This window comes from Lithobates pipiens, unplaced genomic scaffold (genome assembly GCF_037356315.1).
Source record: "Lithobates pipiens isolate NorthernLeopardFrog02 unplaced genomic scaffold, aLitPip1_a1.2 Scaffold_16, whole genome shotgun sequence".
Taxonomy (NCBI): Eukaryota; Metazoa; Chordata; class Amphibia; order Anura; family Ranidae; genus Lithobates; species Lithobates pipiens.
This window is the reverse complement of record NW_027507748.1, coordinates 271,258,851-271,282,997: the sequence shown is the minus strand read 5'-3', so window position 1 is coordinate 271,282,997 and position 24,147 is coordinate 271,258,851. Positions and strand designations below refer to the sequence as shown.

Below are 24,147 nucleotides of genomic sequence, written 5' to 3'. Positions count from 1 at the left end.
AGACAATAGATTTCACTCTCTGATTTTCTCTTAAGTACATATTAGTCACGCTTGCAACGCTTTGGTCTAAAACCGCATCCTATCACTGGAATGTAACCCAAAGCATCCGACTCTCCCCTGCATTCCTCAACTTCAAACCATCCTACAAATCCTATGCATTTATACCTAATGTCATTGTATCATAGCTACGAAAACTGGTTAGACCCTACCCATTCATTTTTCTATTTACTGAATTAGTATTAAGCGGATTATTGTATCAGTATATAAGTGACATTTCTAACACTGTAATAGCAAATCCTTGTTATTGCCAGCACACCCCATCTCCACACACATTTGTCAGCTAATATTTCTGTTTTCACTTATTTGCAGCCGATCTCGGTGCTTGGAAATTGTATGTACTTTTTTGCAGGGTTCTCTATGCCACTCATTTCTAACTGTACACACCAAGCTACCTTTTATGTAATGTGCATTATTTTGACACTGTAAGCTGCTTGTCTATGCCTGCCACATAACACCTTCATAATAATATATTAATAAAACATTACAATAGCAGTTAAGGCCTCTTCACAGTTCTGACATATAAACTACTAGTTTAAAAATTGCTGCTTTCAGAGCTTTGCTGACTTTGTAAAAGTCTTCCTGAGGATGTATATAACTACTGAAAATACCAAAATTGCTACCTGCCATAGTTACTGAATCTTTCTGTGTAGTTACTCTGCTAAAGGGCCTGATGGATGAAAAGTGTTCTAAAGGTAACTTTCTATTATCCACAGCAACCAATTAGCTTTTCCCTGTCATTTTTTTTTTACAGACCAATTTTCAAATAAAGGAAGGATAGGTTACTGTAGCAACAAGAGATTTTACCTTTAACATACTTTTTAAACTTAAGAGCCTTATAACCAGATTCAATAAAATCTTGCTACCTAGAAAAACAAGGTTCCAATTTGCAATTACAGTTATTATGAACAGACTCAATGAGCCCGATCTATTAAAAGTAAATGTACAAGAACAGGGAGAAAATCACTTTAATATCTTCAGATACTTTTGTGATTAGGGTTCGCCTAATGGCACAGATGTTCATGTATCCAACATGATCCCATAAAGCCAAACTCCAGCTTTCTGTCAATTTAACCACTTGCCGACTGCTGCATGTATGCCCAGATAGCAAGTCTTGACTTACACATTTTCACTGGCAAGTTGTACACTTGCAGAGTACTTGAAGCATGAGTTTTATTTGGCACTTTTCTAATTTGTAACAAATGTGTGGGGCAAGTCTCTAGCAAGAGCAAAGTTGCAGTGCTGAGTCTACAGTAAGAGCCCTGCAAGTCCTGATCCTCATCCGGACCCCTGTGGTGGGATGACTATTGCACGTTATAACTGAACCAGAACTTGCGGCAGACTTGCAGAATGTTTGCAAAGAAAGTTGATCTGGAGTCATGCAATGCAGACTTGCTGCAATTTTGCAACAAGCTTGTGAAGCCTGACAAATGCAGCAATAGCTTAGAAAGTCATTTTCAAACTTGCAGCTTAATTGCTTGCTATCTGGGTATATACTGCGGCAAGTCGACCTCCCTGCACTGGATCGCATACATGTATGTGATCCAGGTATGCCACTGCAGCTGTGCTGCTATTTGCTCCAGCACATGCTGACCAGAGGGTCCTGCCCATAAATTACTGTCCTTACTATAACTCGCAAATCGCCGCCATTATTAGTATAAAATAAATAAATACATTAATAAAAATTCCAGTATATATCCCATAGTTTGTAGATGCTATAACTTTTAAGCAAAACAATTATTGTACGCTTATTGGGATTTTATTTTTTCCAAAGACATGTAGCAGAATACATTTTGGCCATACACACAATGTATGAAGAAATTAGATTTTTTTAAAAAATTTTATTGGATAGGTTTTAGAGCAAAGAGTAAAATACACATATATATATATATATATATATATATATATATATATATATATATATATATATATTTTTTTTTTTTTTTACAAAAAGCTTTTTGTTTGTTTATATTTGCAAAAAAATAAAAAAACACAATGATGATCAAATACCAACAAAAAAAAAATCTCTATTTCTGTGGGGGAAAAAATAAATAAATGTTGTTTGGGTACAGCGTTGCATGACCGCGCAATTGTCCTTTAAAGTAGCTCAGTGCCCAAAAGCAAAATATGACCAGATCATGAAGGGGGTGCTAAAATAGTTCCAGGCGGGTCCAAACTATTACCTTTATTTTTGCAGATAACTGTTAGCACTGTATAAAGTGTATGTAGCTACAGCTACAGCGATATTCTCTGGCAGCGAAATGGGACTTCCCGTCCCGCTTCCACAAAAAAATCCAGTTGGACCAATTACTGCTTAGTCATTCACAGGAAGCTTTGTATTTTCTCAATGAGAACAAGGCCTCCTCTGATTGGCAGAGGTGGAGAATGTGATGTCATCCACCTGCCTCTCCACCTCAGCCAATTGTCAGCATTTATTTATATGGCTTAAACATTTTTTCAGAAAGAAAAACTGCTACCCTATTCACAGGGTGACAACTCTGCTGTGTGATTTAACTCTTGTCCCCCATAATGGATCTACTTATCAATGCTCACATAGAATTCAGTTCTAAAAATGGTTTGATCTTGAGTGAATGTTGTATGAATCTTGGGTCATAAATAACCACCTAAGTGTTTTTTTTTTTTTTTTACAGTCAATTTAATGATATCAGTATGCACTCAAATCTGTGTTGTTCCTGCTAAAAAAAAGTGCAAGCAAAGTGCCTTGCACATGTAGAATAGCCCTAAAAACATTAGAAAATCCCAATTTGACTCTACGTACATCACCACTGCCACACAAGTGAATGCTGTACTCCTTAACAAGCTGTATATGTAAATTAACCAAATGTATGATGTCCTCTTCACAACATTACATGCATGTAGTAAACATTGTGAACACATAATTTAGCTGTTTTGCCTAGACTGAAGGCAAATCAATGGCACAACATGTACATTAGGCCCGGAGTCCTTTTTAAATTACAGATTTATTGAGCAACAGACCTCCCTTGAGGCATCACAAAGCCTTCCTTTACAGCATAAACATAACAAACTGCACTTCTTAGTCAGTTTTACTGTTGCATTATATTTATTTTCTGCCTGCACACAGGCAGTTCGCAAAGTATTTGCAGGATGTTAAGAAAATTTAAAGGTAGATATAATAGGTAAGGCAATAAGTAAATTTTTTTGAGTTGAGAGTAGGTATTTTGCCTGTTGGTAGACGATAAAACAGTGCTTGATCAATGATCAAGAATATTTTTTTTATGCCAGATAATTCTAGTTCTATTCCAGTTATCTGAAGTTGGAAGCTTTTTGTAAGCATTTTGAATGCAAGTGCCTGTAAAGCCGCGTACACAGGGGCGGACTGTATGGCCTACTTAGTCCATCATACAATCCGACGGACAGTCCGTCATACTTTCGAATGAACGGACTTGACCACACATGGATGCACAAACAGTCCGTCGAAAGCTTGCGCGATGACGTGTACAGCAAGTACGACGGGACTAGAAATAGGAAGTCCAATACACCGCAATGCACCCTTCCGCCGTGTAAATCCTTTCTGAGCATGCGCCATTCTTAGTCCGTCGAACTAGCCTACTCACGAGCAGATTGTCTGCTGAAACCAAAGTATGACGGACAGAATTTCGAAAAATCCGAAATACTTAGTACGCCAGACTGCACGCTGGAAAAGTCCGCTGAAGCCCACACTCGAGCGGACTGTCCGCTGAAATGTGTTTCGACGGACTAAGTAGGCCATACAGTCCGCCTGTGTGTACGCGGCATAAGACACCTCACCTTATTGAGGAACAACAATGAAAACCTAGGTTGGACAAAGCTGTTTAGGTTACCGTTTTGCATTTTCGGTGTACATAGTAATCAGTAGAGAGAGTAAAAAAGGGGAGCAGCACTTGTGTGGATAGAGGTCACAGAACCAAGATGCTTTTCTCCCACATCAGCAGGCAAGTGGTAATGTACAAAAAGTTACACTTATTACAAATGTTTTAATTTGTCAAAACATATCTCCTATGCTGCTTTTGCTAGATATAAAAATAACTTTATTTATTCCCTTTATGGAACAATCTGTTCTAAATATTGTGAAAATGAAGTTTTGTCTCCAGTTAGGTTACATGGATTCATGCCTACTGTAGCAGTGCACAAGCATATATAAATATTCAGCTTTTAGATCAGACAAATCCCCGATTTTAAGGGGACTCAATCCTGCCCCTCTCTCCTCACCTATTACTATTGGCAATTAAACCTCCCTTCCAATCCAGAATATTTCAAATATTTGCAACCTATACATAAAGGGATATTACCACAACACTGTATGTTTTCAAATAACAAAATAGTGTTTGTTACAAACCCCCATACCTAGGGATGTAATTCACAATTCCTGGACTCAGCCAACAGCAGTACAAAAAAATAATTATAAATAAGTAAATCCATCATCAATAACGTCATCCAGCAATGTTAATCCATCATCAGCTACAATGGCCCACTGTCTAATGGGCATACTTGGTCAGTGACGTTACCCAAGATCACCAGTACTGTCGTTGACATTACAGCTGGGCTGGGGATCTGTGATTTAGTGGCACTAGTGCGGCGGGCATACATCGTTGAACTGTGGGCTGACCTCGCAGAGAAAAACAATGTCAAGTATTAGGTCTTCATGATTGATTTACATTTGAGAGACATTATTTACTTTTGTATTTCTATTAATGGACTTTTTCAAAGTGTCTATGTGTTTTTTTTACATTTAATTTTGGGTTATTTGTGTTGGTTTTACCTGTCTCATTCCCCTGGGGAGAGCAGATATCTGGGGTCATTTTTGTATTATAAAGCAGGCTTCCAGATTTCTAAAAGCTCTACTTCTGGCCACTTTCATTATAGTGAAAAATTTAAATCCACTGGCAAATGCACCACCAATGAAATCTTTCCACAAAGCTACAATTTGTAGAAGAATTACAACTTGCTCTACAATTTCCTCCTTAATTACAATTTTACATTATTTATCAGACTATACTGCTTCCACCTCCTCATGTTCCACCTCCAACCTCCTCCTTGTACCTCTACAATTACCCATTCACTGGAATTTATATCTCTCACCTATACTCATAAGTGGCATGCTAATTGTAAACAACATATTTTATCATAAGGGCACTGTTTTTCCATTTTCATTTAATTTCTTGGAATTGTATACCTTAATTGATTTCTTCCATATTTTGTTCTTTTACTAAAGCTCCGCTATATTTTTATAACAAAGTTGCTATCCTCTTGTGATTCTGTGGACAGCCTACTGTAAAAAATCTAAAAATAATTGAAATTGTTGTGTCATATGTCATATATGTAACAACTTTATAACCCCTGCATGATATTTTTCTACAAGTACAAAAAAACAGACATATAGGAAAATCCACCCTAATTGCTATTTCATTACCTGCTTGCAATAAGCCAGGGGGCCTCTCTTTGTTCTCTGTCTTTATGAAGAGGAGAGAGAGGTGGAGCAAAGGTTTGGTCAAGCCAAGGCTAATGGTTTGGGACCTGCTCTACTGTCTCTTTAGCCTGAGGGCCACTGGCTGCAACATCAAATAAAGTCTATGAGCTTTGAAGTAAGGAACAAAAGATAAGAAGGAAGGACAATTGTGTGTCATCTGCCTTAACAGGTAGTAATATACTGTTACATAGTTACATATAGATACACAGTAGGTGAGGTTAAAAAAAAAAGATACAAGTCCACCCTATGTGTGTGATTATATGTCAGTATTACATTGTTAAAGCAGAGGGCCGTTTAAAAAAAAAAAAAAAAAAAGTCAGCAGCTGCAAACACTGCAGCTGCTGACTTAATCAGCCCACTTACCTGTCCAGGGTGCCCGCGATGTCGGCCGCCCGAGGCCGACCCGTCCCTCGGCTCTTGGGTCCCGGCGCCGCCATTCCTTGTAAGGGAAACAGGCAGTGGAGCCTTACGGCTTCACTGCCCGTTTCCTACTGCGCATGCGCGAGTCACGCAGCGCTTTGTGAATGGGACGCGCTGTGTTCTGGAACACACAGTTCCCAGAACACAGCGCGACCCATTACACAGAAGACGCCGCACGGAGGAGAGAAGAAAGAAGATCTCCGCGGAGGAGGAAGAGGAAGATTAGGATTATGTGCCTAGAAACAGGCACTTCTGGTAAGTAAAAAAAATATGTTTTTAATTTTTTTTTTTTTGATTTTTTTTTTTTTTTATATTTTTTTTTTTTTCAGGGTGGCCCTCCACTTTAATTTGTGTTACAGTACTGAATGACCACAACATACAGGGATATATAAACATGCTGCCCAGTATCCTAGATGAAGATAGAAAAAAATGGCCTATAAAATGAGACTTTAGGTATATAAACTGACAGAAGGCAAATATGGGGTGGAAATCAAATAAGGCTTTGCATTCATTGAGAAAAGCACCTAGCTCATTTGATGACACCACGACTGCAATGTCCCAACTAGCCAAATCCAAAGCTCCTGGCTCAGATGGCCTACCTTTAGATTTTTTTTACCACCTATTCCGAGATACTTACCCCCAAATTACGCGCTTTTTACCAATCTATTTTCGAAACTGGGGTCCTACCACCCTCCATGCAAGAAGCTCAAATTGTAGTTATTCCCAAACTGGGCAAGGACCAAAATATCCTGATTCTTATCGCCCTTTCTCATTATTACAGGTATATATTATAATTCTAGCCAAGATTCTTGCCTCTCTCTCTCACTTAAATAAAGTCATACTCTCTTTAATTCACCCTGATCAAACCGGTTTCATGCGTGGGAAAAGCACTGGTATGAATATTTGATGTTTGTTCATGAATATCCAGGCCTCACACAAAAACCCTGGTTCTCAAGTGGTAGTGGCTTTGGAAGAAGCTAAAGCCTTTGACTTCGTGGAGTGGAACAACCTCTGGGAGTGTCTGCGCAATTTTGGCTTTGGCCCTAATTTCATAAGGTGGGTACAGCTTCTCTATCAATCACCCAAAGCCTGAGTACTGTATATGTTAACAGATGGCTATCGGATCAGTTTTCACTGGAAAGGGGCACCCACTAAGAGTGTCCCCTTTTACCCTTATTGTATGCTATTAGATCAGATCCCAATATATGTGGTCTAAGAGTGGGAAATACTATAGAAAAAATTGGCCTATACGCCGACAACACCATTCTCTATTTAGCAGACCCAGGACCCTCTGAACAAATTTTGTCCCTTGATCATTTTCCCCCATCGCCTACATATCCTCCGCTACCCCTATCTAGAGTGTCTTCAATAACATATTTGGGAGTGTTGATCACGGCTTGGAAATTATATCCCCCTAAATATGAAACCCTTGTATACTCTGGTCAAGTCCAAAACACAAACATGGGCTAGATTACCGGTGGTAGTGGGGCTTATAAACTTAACCACTTCAGCCCCGGACCAATTGTCAGCCTAAGGACCAGAGGTCTTTTTACAATTTCGCACTGCACTGCTTTAACTGGTAATTGCGCGGTCATGCAATGTTGTACCCAAACAAAATTTGCGTCCTTTTCTTCCCACAAATAGAGCTTTCTTTTGATGGTATTTGATTGCCTCTGCGATTTTTATTTTTTGCAATATAAATGGAAAAAGACAGAAAATTTGGAGAAAAAAAAGATATTTTCTACTTTTTGTTATAAGAAAAATCGAATAAACTCAATTTTAGTCATACATTTAGGGAAAAATTTATTCAGCCACATGTCTTTAGTAAAAAAAATGTCAATAGGCGTAAATTTATTGGTTTGGGCAAAAGTTATAGCGTCTACAAACTAGAGTACATTTTCTGGAATTTACACAGCTTTTAATTTATGACTGCCTATCTCATTTCTTAAGGGGCTAAAATGGCAGAGCAATACAACCCCCCCCAAATTAGCCCATTTCGGAAAGTAGACACCCCAAGGAAATTGCCGAGGGGCATGTTGAGCCCATTGAATATTTTTTTTTTGTCCCAAGTGATTGAATAATGACATAAAAAATAATAAAAAAATTTACAAAAAGTTGTCACTAAATGATATATTGCTCACACATGCCATAGTTATATGTGGAATTGCACCCCAAAATATATTCTGCTGCTTCTCCTGAGTACGGGGATACCACACATGTGGGACTTTTTGGGAGTCTAACCGCATACGGCACCCCGAAAAACCAATCACTGCCTTCAGGATTTCTAAGGGTGCAAATTTTTGATTTCACTCCTCACTACCTATCACAGTTTCGAAGGCCATAAAATGCCAAAATAGCACAAACCCCCCCCCAAATGACCCCATTTTGGAAAGTAGACACCCCAAGCTATTTACTGAGAGGCATGTTGAGTCCATAAAATATTTAATATTTTGCCACAAGTTGCAGGAATATTACAATTTTTTATTTTTTTTTGCACAAAGTTGTCACTAAATGATATATTGCTCACACATGCTATGGGCATAAGTGAAATTACACCCCAAAATAAATTCTGCTGCTTCTCCCGAGTACGGGGATACCACATGTAGCCTAGCCACGTACGGGACCCCGAAAACCAAGAAAACAATGCGTTTTTTTTGGAACCCTAAACTGCTGGGGACGCTAGTATAGATCTGATCAGATCAGATATTGATCTGTTCAGATTCTATACCACTACTGGAGGTTTATGCTTTGCGCGTGGGTGTTAGCGGTACTGGCACTAACCTATCGCTGCCTGGGGCGATGCAGACCCTGAACCTAAAACCTAATTGATATCACCCGCCGGGTGATCAAGGGGTTAAACCTTTATTAGGTAATAAATGGTGGGTACCTTGATGCTATAAAAAGCAAACTAACTAACCAGAGTCACCCGTAACACTTATACGGTGATCACTGGTGAAAGGGTTAACTAGGGGCAATCAGGGGGTTAAACTCTTTATTAGGTAGTATATGGGGGTCCCTGGCACTATATAAAAACCTGACGGGGAACCTAAATAACTAACTTGCTAACCAGCGTCACCAGTGGCACTTATACGGTGATCGCTGGTGAAAGGGTTAACTAGGGGCAATCAGGGGGTTAAAACCATTATTGGGTAGTATATGGGGGTACCTAGCACTATAAAAACCTGGCGGTGAACCTAAAAAAATAACTAGCTACCTAGCGGCACTAGTGACACTAATGCAGCGATCAGAAAAACGATTGCTTAGTGACACTGGCAAAAGGGGGTGAAAGGGTTAACTAGGGGCAATCAGGGGGTTAAAACCATTATTGGATAGTATATCGGGGTACCTAGCGCTATAAAAACCTGGCGGTGAACCTAAAAAAATAACTAGCTACTTAGCGGCACCAGTGACACTAATGCAGCGATTAGAAAAAAGATCGCTTAGTGACACTGGCAAAAGAGGGTGAAAGGGTTAACTCTAGGGGCAATCAGGCCCCCCACCCACTGGAAGGCGAGCACGTACATGTACGTGCTTGTGCCTGTCGGTGCAATTGCGCCGACATACAATGCAATGCAACTGTTAATTAAAATTATACTCCTCCCCAAGATTTTATATATGATGTTACACGCCCTTTAAATTCTTTAAGACGTTGGAATCTATTTTGAACTCCTTTGTCTGGGGGCATGGAAGGCACAAGCTAGCCTTGCCAATCCTTAAAAACCCTACAACACTTGGTGGGTTTGCCCTTCCTGACTTCCGCGATTACTATCTAGCCTCCCAACTATCTCACCTTTATTATTTTGACAAAGCAGATTTACAAAGATATCAATCCTTGGTATGTTGGGATTCCACTCACCCAGCCAATACCCCCCTCCAAGCTATTTTTTTGTGGGAACATATACTTGCGACCCCCTCCGATACAATGCTGGAATGCTTTCACACCACCAACGTTTATGGCAACTCACTGTACATAAACTCAATGTAACTCACATCCGCTCTCATACTCCTATCTGGTTTAATAAACACATTCCAGAACTACTCACCGTCCTAGATCCTATAGTGTGGGCCACCAACAGAATACTTATTATCATCAGATTATGACAACCATAGGGCCCAAACCATTTCAGATGCTTAAGGAAGAATTTTCTCTTCCTAACCATTTATCTTTTAGATACTTGCAGCTCTGTCATTCCCTACAAACCCAATTCACGAATGTGACTGTCTCCCTTAATACCCCCCTCCCCCCCCCCCCCCCCGTGTTGGATATCATTCTAAGCACAGAATCCTCTAAATTAATCTCCACTCTAGATTCTATTATTCACCTTCCTGCAGCTACAGCATTGGCCTATAAAGCCAAAAATGCATGGGAACCTGACACTGGGGCTATCAAAGATAATGATTGGGAGGAAGTTTTAGAGAACACCAAAATCGTCTTCCCTAAAATGTCATATCGCCTTACACAACTGTATATCATACATAGAGCATACAGTATTTGACACGGCAGAAAATAGCTCAATTCCAAACCATGCATAGTCCACTGTGCCCACCTTGTGCTTCCGCACTTGGCACTTCCTATCACTTAATAAGGAGCTATCCAAAAATATAGTTTGGCTTCAAGTAATACACTTCCTACATGATAAGATGGGTTCACCAGTAGTACCATCCCCCAAATTATGTCTGTTAGGCTTACTTCCAGATTTATAAATAGACAAAGTTCTTGCTACTTATACATATGAAATGCTCTTTTTAGCTAGGTAGACGGTGGCTCGGAACTGGATGCACCTCAACATCCAGAGATGGAAAAGGAACATTAACAATACCCTCCCCTTTTAATTAAACTGATATACCTATATAAAGGATGCCCACTTAAATATACTAAAGTGTGGGATAGGTGGCTGGTGGACTGTGAGACCTGTACCTAAATAAGGTCCCTACATTTCCTATAGTAGGATTAAGGTGCAACTATAATAATACATATGGTGGATCTTTATCTCCCCTTCTGCTTCCTCAGTTGCTTAAGGTATTATTCTCCTTTTGCGTACTAGATTGTAAATTTGAGGATCAGCTTCTGATACATGACATCACGTAATCATTGATGTCTAAGGCCATGTACTATGTTACTCATGAGCACTTTATTCAAATTTTCCTATGTTATCCCCCTATTGTTTTCATGTATACTTCAATGATTACTGTACCATTTACCTTCTTTCAATAAAGTTGTCTTTTCCAATTAAAAAAATCAGAGAAAGAATAGGTATGATTACTTGGCACTGGGAATACATTACAGAATTATTCTAGCTCATGTTTGTATATCAGGAAATCCTTTTGAGTATTATTCTTGAATACAGTATTTCAATTTTAGGCCATATGTAAGTCACTTTTGTCTTAAGAAGTTATTTTCAATAGCCCAAAATATATTTGAAACCCATTTTTTTTTTTATTTGCTTTGTCTTTAACAGGATTGTGAGGCAATAGTCAAAAAAGGCCCAAGGCTATTTGGAAGAGAAAAAGAAAACACTCTATGAATAGTTCACCTTGGAAAGAGTTTACTGAAACTCGTTGAGAAAAAACATTTATTTCTTAGGTAAGGTACAGCCAATACCACAAATATTTGCTGAACAGAATATGCAGGTCATAATTACTTAAAGCTGAACTTAGATCTATTTTTTTTCCCCAAATGTGTGGCAATTCCATTCATGTGGAAGTTGATTACTCACAATTGGCTGCATGTTGTCATCTTCCAATACAATCCACTGCATCTGAAGCCTGACTCATTTCCAGCGTAAATGACTTAAAGTGGTATTAAAGGTTTGACTTTAAAAAAAACAAAAAATATGTCATACTTACCTGCTCTGTGTAATGGTTTCGCACAGAGAAGCCCCGATCCTTCTCTTCTGAGGTACTCCCCCAAGACCAGTGTCCCCCCAATAGCAAGCTGTTTGCTATGGGGGCATGGGTGTATGCCGGTTCCCAAGCCCTGCTCTATGCATCCATAAGACACATAGAACGTGGCTCGCCACCCCCCCCCCCCCCTCATTGGCTGTGATTAACAGCAGAGGCAGAGGCTCTTGTGCACATCACTGGATCATGACAGGGTTCAGGTAAGTATTAGGGGGGCTGTCTGGGGAGCAGTACACAGAAGAATGCATGAAGGTAAAACAACTTCAGCCTTTACAATCACTTCAATGCATCATAAAAACCTTTCCTCTCTCTGTTTGCTCACCTCACATCTATTTGCTTTATTTGCTTTCCCTTGCTCTGAATTTTTTTGGTTTTGCATCTTTTGTGGCCATTATCATTTAAGACTCACTCATTAATTCATGGTTGTGCCTACTTTTCTTACTATGTCTGTTGTGGGCATTACCTTGGACACTATATATATATTGGAACCCCCACTGCTCATTCGGATTCCATTTGATACCCATATTTTGTCTCCCACACTAGTACTTGGTATCCATTTTGTCGGAGGCATTTCTGATTAGCCGACCAGCGCACGACGATGTACGTTGGCACAATGGCATGGCTGGGCAAATGGGAGTACCTGTATGTCCCCTTTAAGACGTGGCTTAGTGCGCGTGCGGCCGCGTACTCTGTAAACGTGCCCGCAGGTCCCGCAGACTCGATCGTGACACAGAGCAGCTGAACGGGGAGATGCCTATGTAAATAAGTCATTTCCCTGTTATGCCTAGCAACATGACAGGGATCTACTGCTCCATGTCATTGGGAGCAGTGATCTCTGTCATGTTGTAGTGAGCCCATCCCCCCACAGTTAGAATCCCTCCCTAGGACACGCTTAACCCCTTGATTGCCCCCTTGTGTTTAACCCCTTCCTGCCAGTGTCATTTACACAGTAATTGGTGCATTTTTATAGCACTGATCACTGTATAAATGTCACTGGTCCCAAAATAGTGTCAAAAGTGTCTGATGTGTCCGCCACAATTTCACAGTCACAATAAAAATCGCAGATTGCCGCCAATACTAATAAAACATTTTTTTATAAAAATGCCATAAATCTATCTCCTATTTTGTAGACACTATAATCGATATACACTTATTGCGATTTATTTTACGAAAAATATGTAGAAGAATACATATCGGCCTAAGCTGAGAACAAAATTAGCAGAGGTGATCAAATACCACCAAAAGAAAGCTCTATTTGCGGGAAAAAAAAGTAAATTGTTTGGGTGCAATGTCACACGATCGCGCAATTGTCAGTTAAAGGGACGCAGTGCCATATTGCAAAAAGTTCTCTGGACAGGAAGTGGGTAAATTCTTCCAGGGCTGAAGTGGTTAACTGTCTACACCAAAAAAAATTTATGAGGAGCAGTAAATTAGTAAAATTAAGATTACAGAAATATCTTCCAGCTTCTCCCACCAAACAGGATCCTTCAGTAAGACCCCTTTCACACTGGGGCGCTTTGCAGGCACTATAACGCTAAAAATAGCGTCTGCAAAGTGCCCTGAAAGAGCCGCTGCTATCTCCCCAATGTGAACGCCCGAAGGCTTTTCACACTGGAGCGATGCACTGGCAGGACGCGAAAAAAAAGCAGCATCTTTGCAGCGGTGAAGGAGTGGTGTATACACCGCTGAAGGAGTGGTGTATACACCGCTCCTTCTCATTGAAATCAATGGGGAAGCGTGGCTATAATGCCGGCAAAGCGCTGCTGCAGCAGCACTTTGTGGTGGTTTTAAACCTTTCTCGGCCGCTAGCATAGAAGTAGCGGCTGAATAGCACGCAGCAAAATTTACCTTAAAACATTGCTAAAAATAGCGGTGTTTTAACGCCAATGCACCCACTGCCCCAGTGTGAAAGTAGTCTAAAGCAAAGCTTGGCCCAAAGATGATGTCACTGTGTGCCTACAAACAAGTATATTTACAAAGTGGGACTTTTGATTGAAAATGTTTAATTGAATGTCAATGGGGAGGGGGTGAGAGAAGAATAAGGGAAAGTATTATATGCATACACATATAATACTTTCGTATATAATACATAAGCTCTAATTTCACTTCTGTATACAAAAATCCAGGAAGGAGATATATTTCTCCATCTTTGAAGCCTACTTTGTTGGCTTTGGGGATTTTATGTGTGTACTTTCTAGGTGTTTTTCGATTTTTCTTTTCAAAATATGTTAACTGTAAAACAAAACACGCTGCATGTGGTGATACAGAAGGAGGAAATGCTATCAGGTAAGGAAACAAGTCAAGGGAAAGGTACGGGAACAACTATCAGGAAACATTTTAAATAAGCAAATATATCTTAACATAACATGATTGCACAGAAATTCCTCCTCAGTCCCAGAATAAATGTCATAACTGTTCAGATACAACTTGCATCACAAATCTATTATAACATGTCAACAGGTAACAATAGTGAAAACCATGGATCCATATGTATATAATGCTGTATACACGAATTTCCGAAATAAGATCATAATTGGAGTTTTGCTTTAACATCCAAACAGCAATTAAAGGCAAAAAAACTCCCACATTTACAATATATAATATATATACTTTTACTGAATGTCAGATTCCCACAATCCTCTGCACAGCAGTGCTCAAAATGGAAAAGGTTTGTTCAGCATGCTATCAGGGCTTTATTGCTTTGCAGAACTTTACCACTGTGACAGGTATAGAGGAGAGTAAAGCACAGAGTTTACTTTTTCAGTTTTCTCCTACACATTTATTGTCCACAAATGTGGTGGGACCTGGACCAGGCTTTATTGCTAAGCTGCAGTGTAGCATGCAGAGACGACCAGAACCTGATTATGTTGCCTGGTAGGGAATCTCGGATCACAAGACCAAAACCTTTTTACAGAAAAAACAGTAATAATTGTATATATATATATATATATATATATATATATATATATACACACACATACAGTATACTGTAGGGTTGCACCAACACCAATATGCACCAACACCAATAAGTACTTCCCGATACTGAGTACCAATACTTTGCAGTGTGATCTGCATCCATACAAACTGAGCAGGCTCAAATAACACTGCATATAATTGCATGAGATTTAAAACAGGAATGTGGTGCTATTTCTGTCCAAATCAAACGCGGTTTCCCCACCGCTCCCATGTGAACCCAGGCTTGTCATAGTGATTTCAGCCTGGGTTCACACATGAGCAATGCGGGAAACCACATGCAATTTGGACAGGAATCGCATCACATTACTGTTCAAACGCATGCGAATCTTTGCAGTGTAATTTGCGCCCATTCATTTTGTATGGGTGCAAATCGCACTGCAAGGTATCGTTCTCGGGGTATCGGAAGCATCTTCATGACTACAGGCACTCGTGAAAATACTTGGTATCGGCACTAATACCAGTATCGTTATCGGTGCATCCCTAATAAATAAATATATGTATAATGTATGTTTTTTTTTTAACAGGGTCAGCAGTTCAGAGAGTGGGTTGATGTCTGGGGCAATGCAAGGGAGGGTGGTGCAATATGGTTTTCAAGCCATACTATAGGTTGTGGGTGTCAGGGGAATCCAGTTATATCTGTATATTGTACGATATACATACAAGCTGATATCAAGTTGGATACACGTTTGCAGTGATGAGTTGAGTGTCACAATTATTATATTACATTATTATTATTTAGAACACAATCATAATAACAACAATAAGAAGGCTTACACTGCTGACCCTCAGACACAGCTGGGGAGTATTTAACACATATTTAAGAAATGAAATGTAAGTAATGGTATAAATGTAGTGACTAATTCAAGTACATCAATCATAATTGACAGACATTGCTCAGATAGATATTCTGGAGTTAGCATATACATGTCCACATAAGACAAAATCCTCACCTGAAATAGGACCCGCAGAGGGGTAAATGACAGTAGGCTAAAAGAAAGTATGTGGATAAGGAGTATAGAGAGGAATGGTAGGAAGGGAAGAAGTGCAAGAGGGAAAGCAAGGAAAAGTAATACAGAGGGAAAGAGGAGAAGGAGGGTGGATTGTGTGTGTGTGTGTGGGGGGGGGGGGGGGGGGTGGTAGGCCTCACTATGTACATTATATTTTTTATATTAAATTATTATGTTACACAGACACAAACATCAGTACACATAACCGCACAATGTAAAAATACATATGATAGGAAAAGTGTGCCTGCCCAGGAGAGACACAGTGGGGGAGGTGTAATTAATTAAAACTGGAGCAGACGGAAGGAAGCTGATTGGACAGTTGCTCCAGATTCTATCTTCAGCTTGTTCTGTTAAAGTGGTTGCCAACCTCAGACATGAAATATGAAAAAAGCACATCCTTCTTTAATGTCTATACTGTCTCAATCCAAAGCACAGTGCCATTTCTACTTGTTGCCTGGTTCCTGATCAACCTGATTCACTTTTTTGTCAGCTTTTTCTGACACCAAGAGTTAAAAGGTGATGGGAAGGGAGCTACAGCACTCAGCCTGTGACTGTTACCCACAGCTGTGCCTGTTTTCCATAAGGCCCCTCTCACACGCTTTACCGTCAATTTTGTGCTTTTATCCCCCCCCCCCAGACTGAGAAAGGGTTAAAACCACCGCAAAGTGCTGTTGCAGCAGCGCTATGCCGGTGGTATAGCTGCGCTGCCCCATTGATTTCAATGGGCAGGAGCGGTGTATACACCACTCCTTCATTGCTCCAAAGATGCTGCTAGCAGGACTTTTTTTTAGCGTCCTGCCAGCGCACCTCTCCAGTGTGAAAAGCCCTCGGGGCTTTCACATTGGAGACACAGCAGCGGCTCTTTCAGGGTGCTTTGCAGACACTATTTTTAGCACTGTAGCGCCTGCAAAGCGCCCCAGTGTGAAAGTGGTCTAATATGTGAAGGAAGATGAGTCCCTCCCCTCTAGTCTGGGCTCTGTGAAGACTTCAGACCCCCATCACTTTTGTGCTTGTCATCAGGTGACATCATAGATGTCTACGTTTAAGCCACACTGACTTAGGACAGTCGGCTGTTAATAGCTAGTGAGTGGAAGACACTGGTTCCTTACATGAAGACTTGTGGTTAAAAAAAAAACAGTTAAGTCTGAATTTTATCATATATTATACATTTTTTAACATACAGACAATATATCTGCCAAAAGCGTCTAAAGTAATTAAAGTAGCAAGATGTATTTTAGCATAACTTTATTTGTAAGCTATTGTTCATGACGACCAGCCACGTTTCATCTTTTATTCCCATGGGAAAAAGAACCAGTTACTATGAGCAAAAATTCTACTTTTTGTTCCCATCTTTTTTTGTTTGTCCCAGTTTTTTATAAATATGCCGTACAGGATTTGTTGCTTACTAAATAAAAGCTATAGGCTTTTTGTTTGTGAAATAAGTAACACTGTTACATAAAGTTCACCTTTGCCAGAAGCTTACCTCTGCTGCTAGATAATTCCCAGTAGCAAGATGTTTAAATCGATAAAGACTGTTCCAGTGCCCTGCTCCTCCTCTACAAGGATCATGATGCACAACCTGTATGAAAAGATAGACATAGCGTAATCCGTTAAGACATCTGAAAGGCCTTTCCAATGCCTGTACTGCTGGTCTCACTGTAGTCTAATCCTAAAAGATTTGTGTAACCAGCTTAGAAAGTCTTCAAATGAGTTTGTAATTCAAAATATTAGTGACAGTCAGGCTTTTTGCATTTAGACCAAATATGTTTTATTTTTCCTCAATTAATAAGTACACTCAAATACTATTTTATACTCAGAACTAAACATGAAAAAATTACAATCATATGTATTTGGGCCGCTCTGGCTGTATGGGAATGAAGTCCTGTGCCCACTACTGTGAGTGCTGGCTGGGAAGGGAGCTTGTCCATGCTCCAGGCAATGGTAGAGAGTGATAGGTTCTGGTGGGCAGAGTGAAACATGTTGGGGGCGTCACCTGGGGGGGGGCAGGCTGAGGCTGCTATTCAGTATCACACAGCAGGCTTTAACTTGGATGTGCGGCTTCCGGGACACCTATCACTCTCTACCATGATAAAAAAATACCACCAACCAGAAAAGTGCAACTAAGTATTTCCTTGGCCAGGTATGTATCTTAAGGTTTTTGTGTTAGCTATGTAACCAGTCTGAGATGCTCAACCACTTACTGTCCGCGCTATAGCCGAATGACGGCCACAGAGAGGACCTGAATTTCCATATGACGGCCTCCCCTTTGCATGCTCTCTGCACGCTCCCTGTAGGGCCCCCGTGCAGCGGGCGCTGTGATCACCAAGTCACTGAGACTCGGGTGATCACAGATCCGAGTAAGGGGCCAGTCCAGGCCCCTTACCACGTGATCAGCTGTCAACCAATGACATCTGATCACATGATATAAACAAAAGCTCAGTAATCTTCTTTTTTCCTCCTCACGCTGACTGCTTATCGGCAAGGGACATCGGTTCCGAAGAGGAAGAGGCAATTATGCCTCATCTGTGCCCACCAGTACCTTCTGCCAGTAGCACCTGCCATTGTCACCTGCCAGTGCCCACCAGTGCCACCTATCAATGCCCATGAGTGCCACCTATCAATGCCCACCAGTAGTGCCAATCAGTGCCACCTAGAAGTGCTGCCTATCAGTGTAACCGATCAGTGCCGTTATTGACGCCCATCACTGCCACCCATCAGTGCCCATCACTGCCACCTATCGGTGCCCATGAGTGCCCCCTCATCAGCATACATCAATGAAGGAGAAAACGTACCTGTTTTCAAAATGCTATAACAAAAAAAAATATATATATATATATATATATATATATATATATATATATATATATATATATAAAAAAATTTATTCGTTCTTTTTAAATTTTTTTAACAAAAAATAAAAACCGCAGTGGTGATCGAATACCACCAAAAGAAAGCTATAGATGTGGGAAAAAATGATAAAAATTTCATTTGAGTACAGTGTTGTATGACCGCGCAATTGTCATTCAAAGTGTGGCAGCGCTGAAAGCTGAAAATTGGTCTGGACAGGAGGGGGGTTTAAGTGCCCAGTAAGCAAGTGGTTAAAAGATAAAATTAGATGTAAACTTTAGTATTTGCAACTTATATGTCTGTACAGGGAACTGTACTTCTTAAAATGCAGGAGATGTCATGCTCCTAAGGGCCCTTTCGCACGGACGGACCGATTGAGTCTGCCTGTCGGTTTTTCAGGCAGACCCAATCGGATCCTTCAGCCTCCTCTATGGAGCGGTGGGTCTCAATGGACATGTGTCCGTTGACACCCACCGACATCCGACCCTGTCCACTAAAACAGGCGGATGGGGATCTGTTCCTCATCTGTCTGGAAGATCAGATTGCAGTTGGGTGTAAACAGACAGGCGGTCCATTTTATATCTGACCACCCATAGAAGAGAGTGGGCTGTGTCTGTGTCCATTCTGCATAAGCAGAGCAGACACAGACCAGCCATCCACCTGCTCAGTGGGGATCAGCAGACAGATTTCCCACTGAGCAGACATACTCCAAGAGAGCCTGCCATATATGTAAGGAGCCTATACTGCTATATTTGCAGCCTACCATTGCTGATCTAATTTAAAAATTACTATTTGACTAGAGGTCTCTAGCCTCAGTACTTTCTAGGGCTCTGACCAAGGACAAGCACGCAGTTAGTGAAGTCAGAACTTTCAGTCTAAATATTTGCTTCTAAATAGAGATTAAGGAAACTAGAAAACAAATTCAGCAATCTAGGGGTCCCCACCAGTCCACACACACCTACCGGTCCATCAGCTATGCATCATATGCTTATATTTGTAAATGAAAATCTTTCAGCCAATAATACCCAGAACATAAAAAAATCTCACAGGTGGCTCATCCTGTCTTTAACCACTTGCCTACTGGGCACTTTTACCCCCTTCCTGCCCAGGCCGATTTTCAGCTTTCAGCACTGTCGTACTTTGAATGACAATTGCGTGGTCATGCAACACTGTACCCATATGAAGTTGTTATATTTTTTTAGACAGATAGAGGTTTCTTTGGTGATATCTAATCACCACTGTATATGAGGCTGCACTAATTGGCACTGATGGGCCCTGATGAGGTGAAACTGATGAGTCAGCACTGACGAGGCTGCATTGATATGATGGGTACTGATAGGCAGCACTGATGGGGCTACACTGATAATCAGGGCACTGACGATCAGTGTTAATGCCCCCTTTGTGAATTGCCAATACCTGCACTCCTCTCCTCACATTGCGACAGCAAGTGAGGTAAGGACTGTCGCTAGCCGGCAAGTCTGTTTACATTGTGATCAGCTGTGATTGGACACAGCTGATCACATGGTAAAAAAGCACTGTGATTGGTCTGTAATCTGTGTCTGAAGAGCACATTGATCACAGAGCGTGTGCCTGATGTGTGTCCCAGGGGGCGCGCGGGGGGCATGGTTCAGGGAGGATTTGAATAGAATTAGATGACCATGCTGTAGCTGTCTTTTGGCTATAGTGTTTAGGCATTTCTCATCTGCCTTACCAATGTATCTCTTGCACATTTGTCTCACCTCAGTACCCCCCTGCTCTTCTGTCCCACCTCTGTTCCCCCTGCCCTCCTGCCCCACCACTGTAACTCCTAGCTCATCTGTCTCACCAAGACACCTCCTTTCACATCTGCCACAATGCTCTAACCCCCCCCCCCCCCCGATTTTCTGTCCCACCACTGAACCCCCTTCTCATCTGCCCCAATACTTAACCCCCCTGCTCATCGGCCCCAACACAGTAGCCCCCTGCTCTTCTGACCCACTGCTGAACCCCATTCTCATCTCTACCACCGGTGTACCTCCCTGCACATCTACGCCGCAGTTGTGCTGTGTAGGGAACTCTGAAATTGGGAGTGCATTAGTGTCTCACTGACACTTGCACTGCTCTGATGATGGGGGAGGGAGTTGAATGCCGGCAGAAGAAGCTTTGCCCGGGGTTGCCTACCCCTGGTCTAGCTCCATCTTTCTCAATACACATAGGCATGTATTGCTACATACAAAGTTGATTATTTTGTTCACCTTTTGATTGTGCAGGTTGTTAAATAATCCATTCTATGCAAAAGTATATTATAATAGTAGTCAAGCTGTCTAATTGTTCACAGCTACCTACATTTGACAGTAGAATGTTTACATACACACAATGGTCACAAAAAAAATAGTAGCCTCATAAAACTGTAAAAAAAAAAGTACATTGTAATATATGGAGTTTAACTAACACTGAATTGTCATTTTGAATGAGATCACCAACTTCCAAACTAGTTCTGAATTGGAATGTACTTTTCTATTACTGCAGTTTGAGTGAAGACAGTTACTCTTACCTCTACTTCCCAGAGAGCATTGGAACTAGTAGCTGATGTGGCTGACTGCCGCAGAGTAGTACGTAGAAAAACATGGAGCTTTGACTTGTACTCATCACATGTCAGAAACTTCTCCTGCTCAGCATGGAAGAGCCGTACCACATCACCCTGGATGAAAGATTTTAAAGAAATGTATTTATACACACAGCATTATGATAAAGACCAATCTTTGTATTTACAAAAACAAATTAAAGAGAAAGAAAATAACAAACAAATTGAAAACTGTTATCACAAGGCACAGATGTGTCAGGATTGTGTTATGGTACCACTTATGTGTAATTATGCGTGTTAAAGAAAAAAATATATTTATGTGTAAAATAGCTTCTGTCTCCTAGCCTGATTTTGTCCCTGTCAAATCCAACAGTTGTTCTATTAATCTTATAGCGCAGACTTGTGTGTTCTTGTGCATGGAGCTCAACCAAGCGGGAAACGTAATTGTCGCCTTTGGTCTGCTAACAATAGTTGTAATACTTCACAGAAATACATTAAAACAATCTTTTCTTAAAAAATAAATAAATGTTTTGTTTAGTACAATTACACTTATTGTTTAAATAGGGAATAAACTGACATTTGATATTCTTTATAGGCAACTGTCTGTAAGGTGCAAAAGAAGTATGTGTTATGGACCTTCTAGGACAGAAGCAGTAAGAAGTCAACAACTTTTACTTGGTCCTTATTGGCCACAGGGGTTCATCATTTATGGCAGGTGTTAGGCTGGCCATAGATTATGCAAATTTATTTACTTCAACCATGGATGGAAGCAAAGAAAATTGCTTGATTCCCCTATCAACACATTCATTGTTAGGCTGGGTTCACACTGCTGCGGGGGGAGATCCGGATGTGATTCGCACAGCAAATCACATCCGATCTCCGTAGCGATGCGAGTTCAGCCATACAGATAGTATGGCTGAATTCGCAGCGCTCCCGCAGCAAACTCGCACGGGACCCTTTTTTGGGTCCGCAACAGAATCGGATCGCATGGGGGTTCACACCATGCGATCCGATTCCTGTGCGAGTCGGCAGATCGCACTGCGATATGCCGACGGATCTGGGGGTGTCATTAACATAACATTGACACTCCCAGCCGTCCGCATAGGGCAGTGTGAACTGCCGGCGGGAGGTGTGTGATGCGGGAAAACGCCGCGGATTCGCGGCGTTCCCGCATCGCAGCGGTGTGAACCCGGCCTAAATGGGGGAATCCTTCCCACTGTCCTATTGTATTCTGACAGCGGGGGGTTTCCCTGCCGTCAGAATACAATTATCACTGCTGACAGCTATTCCTCTGGCTGTAATTCTACGTAAAAAACAGACAAGCTGGTTGTGCTGAAGTCAATCGATAGATCAACTTTAGTACAACCAATCTGCCCATAGATGGATCGAAATGCAACCAGTTCTTGCTGAATCATCTGAATTTTGATCCGTGTGTGGCCGGCTTTAATGATCATCATGAAACTCATGATTTCTTTAAGATCTCATTCTTGCAAACAGGCACATTCTACCACCTCCTGTGGTCCTGCCCCTACATTCAGGGCTTCTGGAAACAAGTGGTAGATTTTCTTCATGACAAGTAGACCCCAAACCACGCCCACTGGGTATTTTCCCAGACCCTGATACTGACAAATACACCAAAACTTTTATGTAGGAGACCCTATTTTCTGCCACGAAACTATTGCTAAACTCTGGATGAGACAAGTTCCCCCTAGATTATCTGACTGGAAAACTGACATTACTAGCACATTGCCCTATTAAAAAATCTGTCTACATTAATAGAGGGTGCTCTGCAAAATATAACAAAGTCTGAGACCATTGGCTGAATTTAACTGACACATGTGTGTAGCACTGCAGAGCACATCTCTTTTAAAGTACCACCCAACTGAATCTATACCATACAGCTCATTCTCTTCAAATCTGTATAATAGCAAATGATATATTGATACCACAAAAGATCTACTGTATTGCTACATTGTAACGGTCTTTATAATTGACCAGAGACTTCTGGCTATCACCTACGTGAGTAATATGTATAATAATTGTGCTGAACAAAACACATAATGTTTATACATTGGAAAATTATACAATTATTTTTTTTTGGGGGAAATACAAACATTTTAATAAAAAAAAAAAAAAGATCTCATTCTTGCACTGGGGCCCATCAAAGTCAAAGGGTGAGTCCAATCAAAAGTCCCATTTTAGTTATAAGAAACCATGGACTGACCCAGCCTACTACTTTTCACCTATATGTCTTAAATATTACATCAAGGAGCTCTCCCTTCCTTAACCACCTCTCTATTCTTGTCTACCTGATAGTTTTAAGCATTTCTACCCATATTTCCTTGTCTAAGAACCTACTGTTGCATTCTTCATAATACAGTACAATACAACAGAGAGACAACCCCTCTCCCCAATTTAAGGTACATTTCTGCAGGGACCAATGGCAAGACTCTATAACAAAGGAGCTTCAAAAATGAAACCTATACAAAGACCCACATCCTAGCTACGTGGGGTCCTAGGAAAACAACCCATTACTTTAGAATTTCCTTTTTTAAGATTGAGCTGTGGGACTTTGTCAATTTAAGGAATTGGCCTTAATGATTAAAGTTCTATCCTGGCATTTCTGATCAGATTTTAACTTTCATACCAAAGATAGACAAAGCCAAAGCAAGAATGTGAATAGAATAATCACTTTTCATTTGTGTTAATATCTTGAAAAGCCTATGAACACATATTATTTATTAAATATACAGTGGTGTGAAAAAGTGTTTGCCCCCTTCCTCATTTCCTGTTCCTTTGCATGTTTGTCACACTTAAGTGTTTCGGAACATCAAACCAATTTAAACAATAGTCAAGGACAACACAAGTAAACACAAAATGCAATTTGT

At 40.7% G+C, this 24,147-nt stretch overlaps 1 protein-coding gene across 3 annotated transcripts in view; it reads right to left on the bottom strand.

The window, feature by feature from the left end:
* Positions 1-24,147, bottom strand: part of ITPR3 (inositol 1,4,5-trisphosphate receptor type 3) — a 406,280-nt gene that overhangs the window by 317,902 nt on the left and 64,231 nt on the right. For all 3 annotated transcript variants that reach the window (XM_077481406.1, XM_077481407.1, XM_077481408.1), the window contains exons 8-9: positions 21,230-21,376; positions 17,333-17,428 (exon numbers count right to left, since the gene is read on the bottom strand). In XM_077481406.1, the coding sequence (XP_077337532.1) occupies positions 17,333-17,428; positions 21,230-21,376 (243 nt within the window). The remainder of the gene's footprint in view (positions 1-17,332; positions 17,429-21,229; positions 21,377-24,147) is intronic.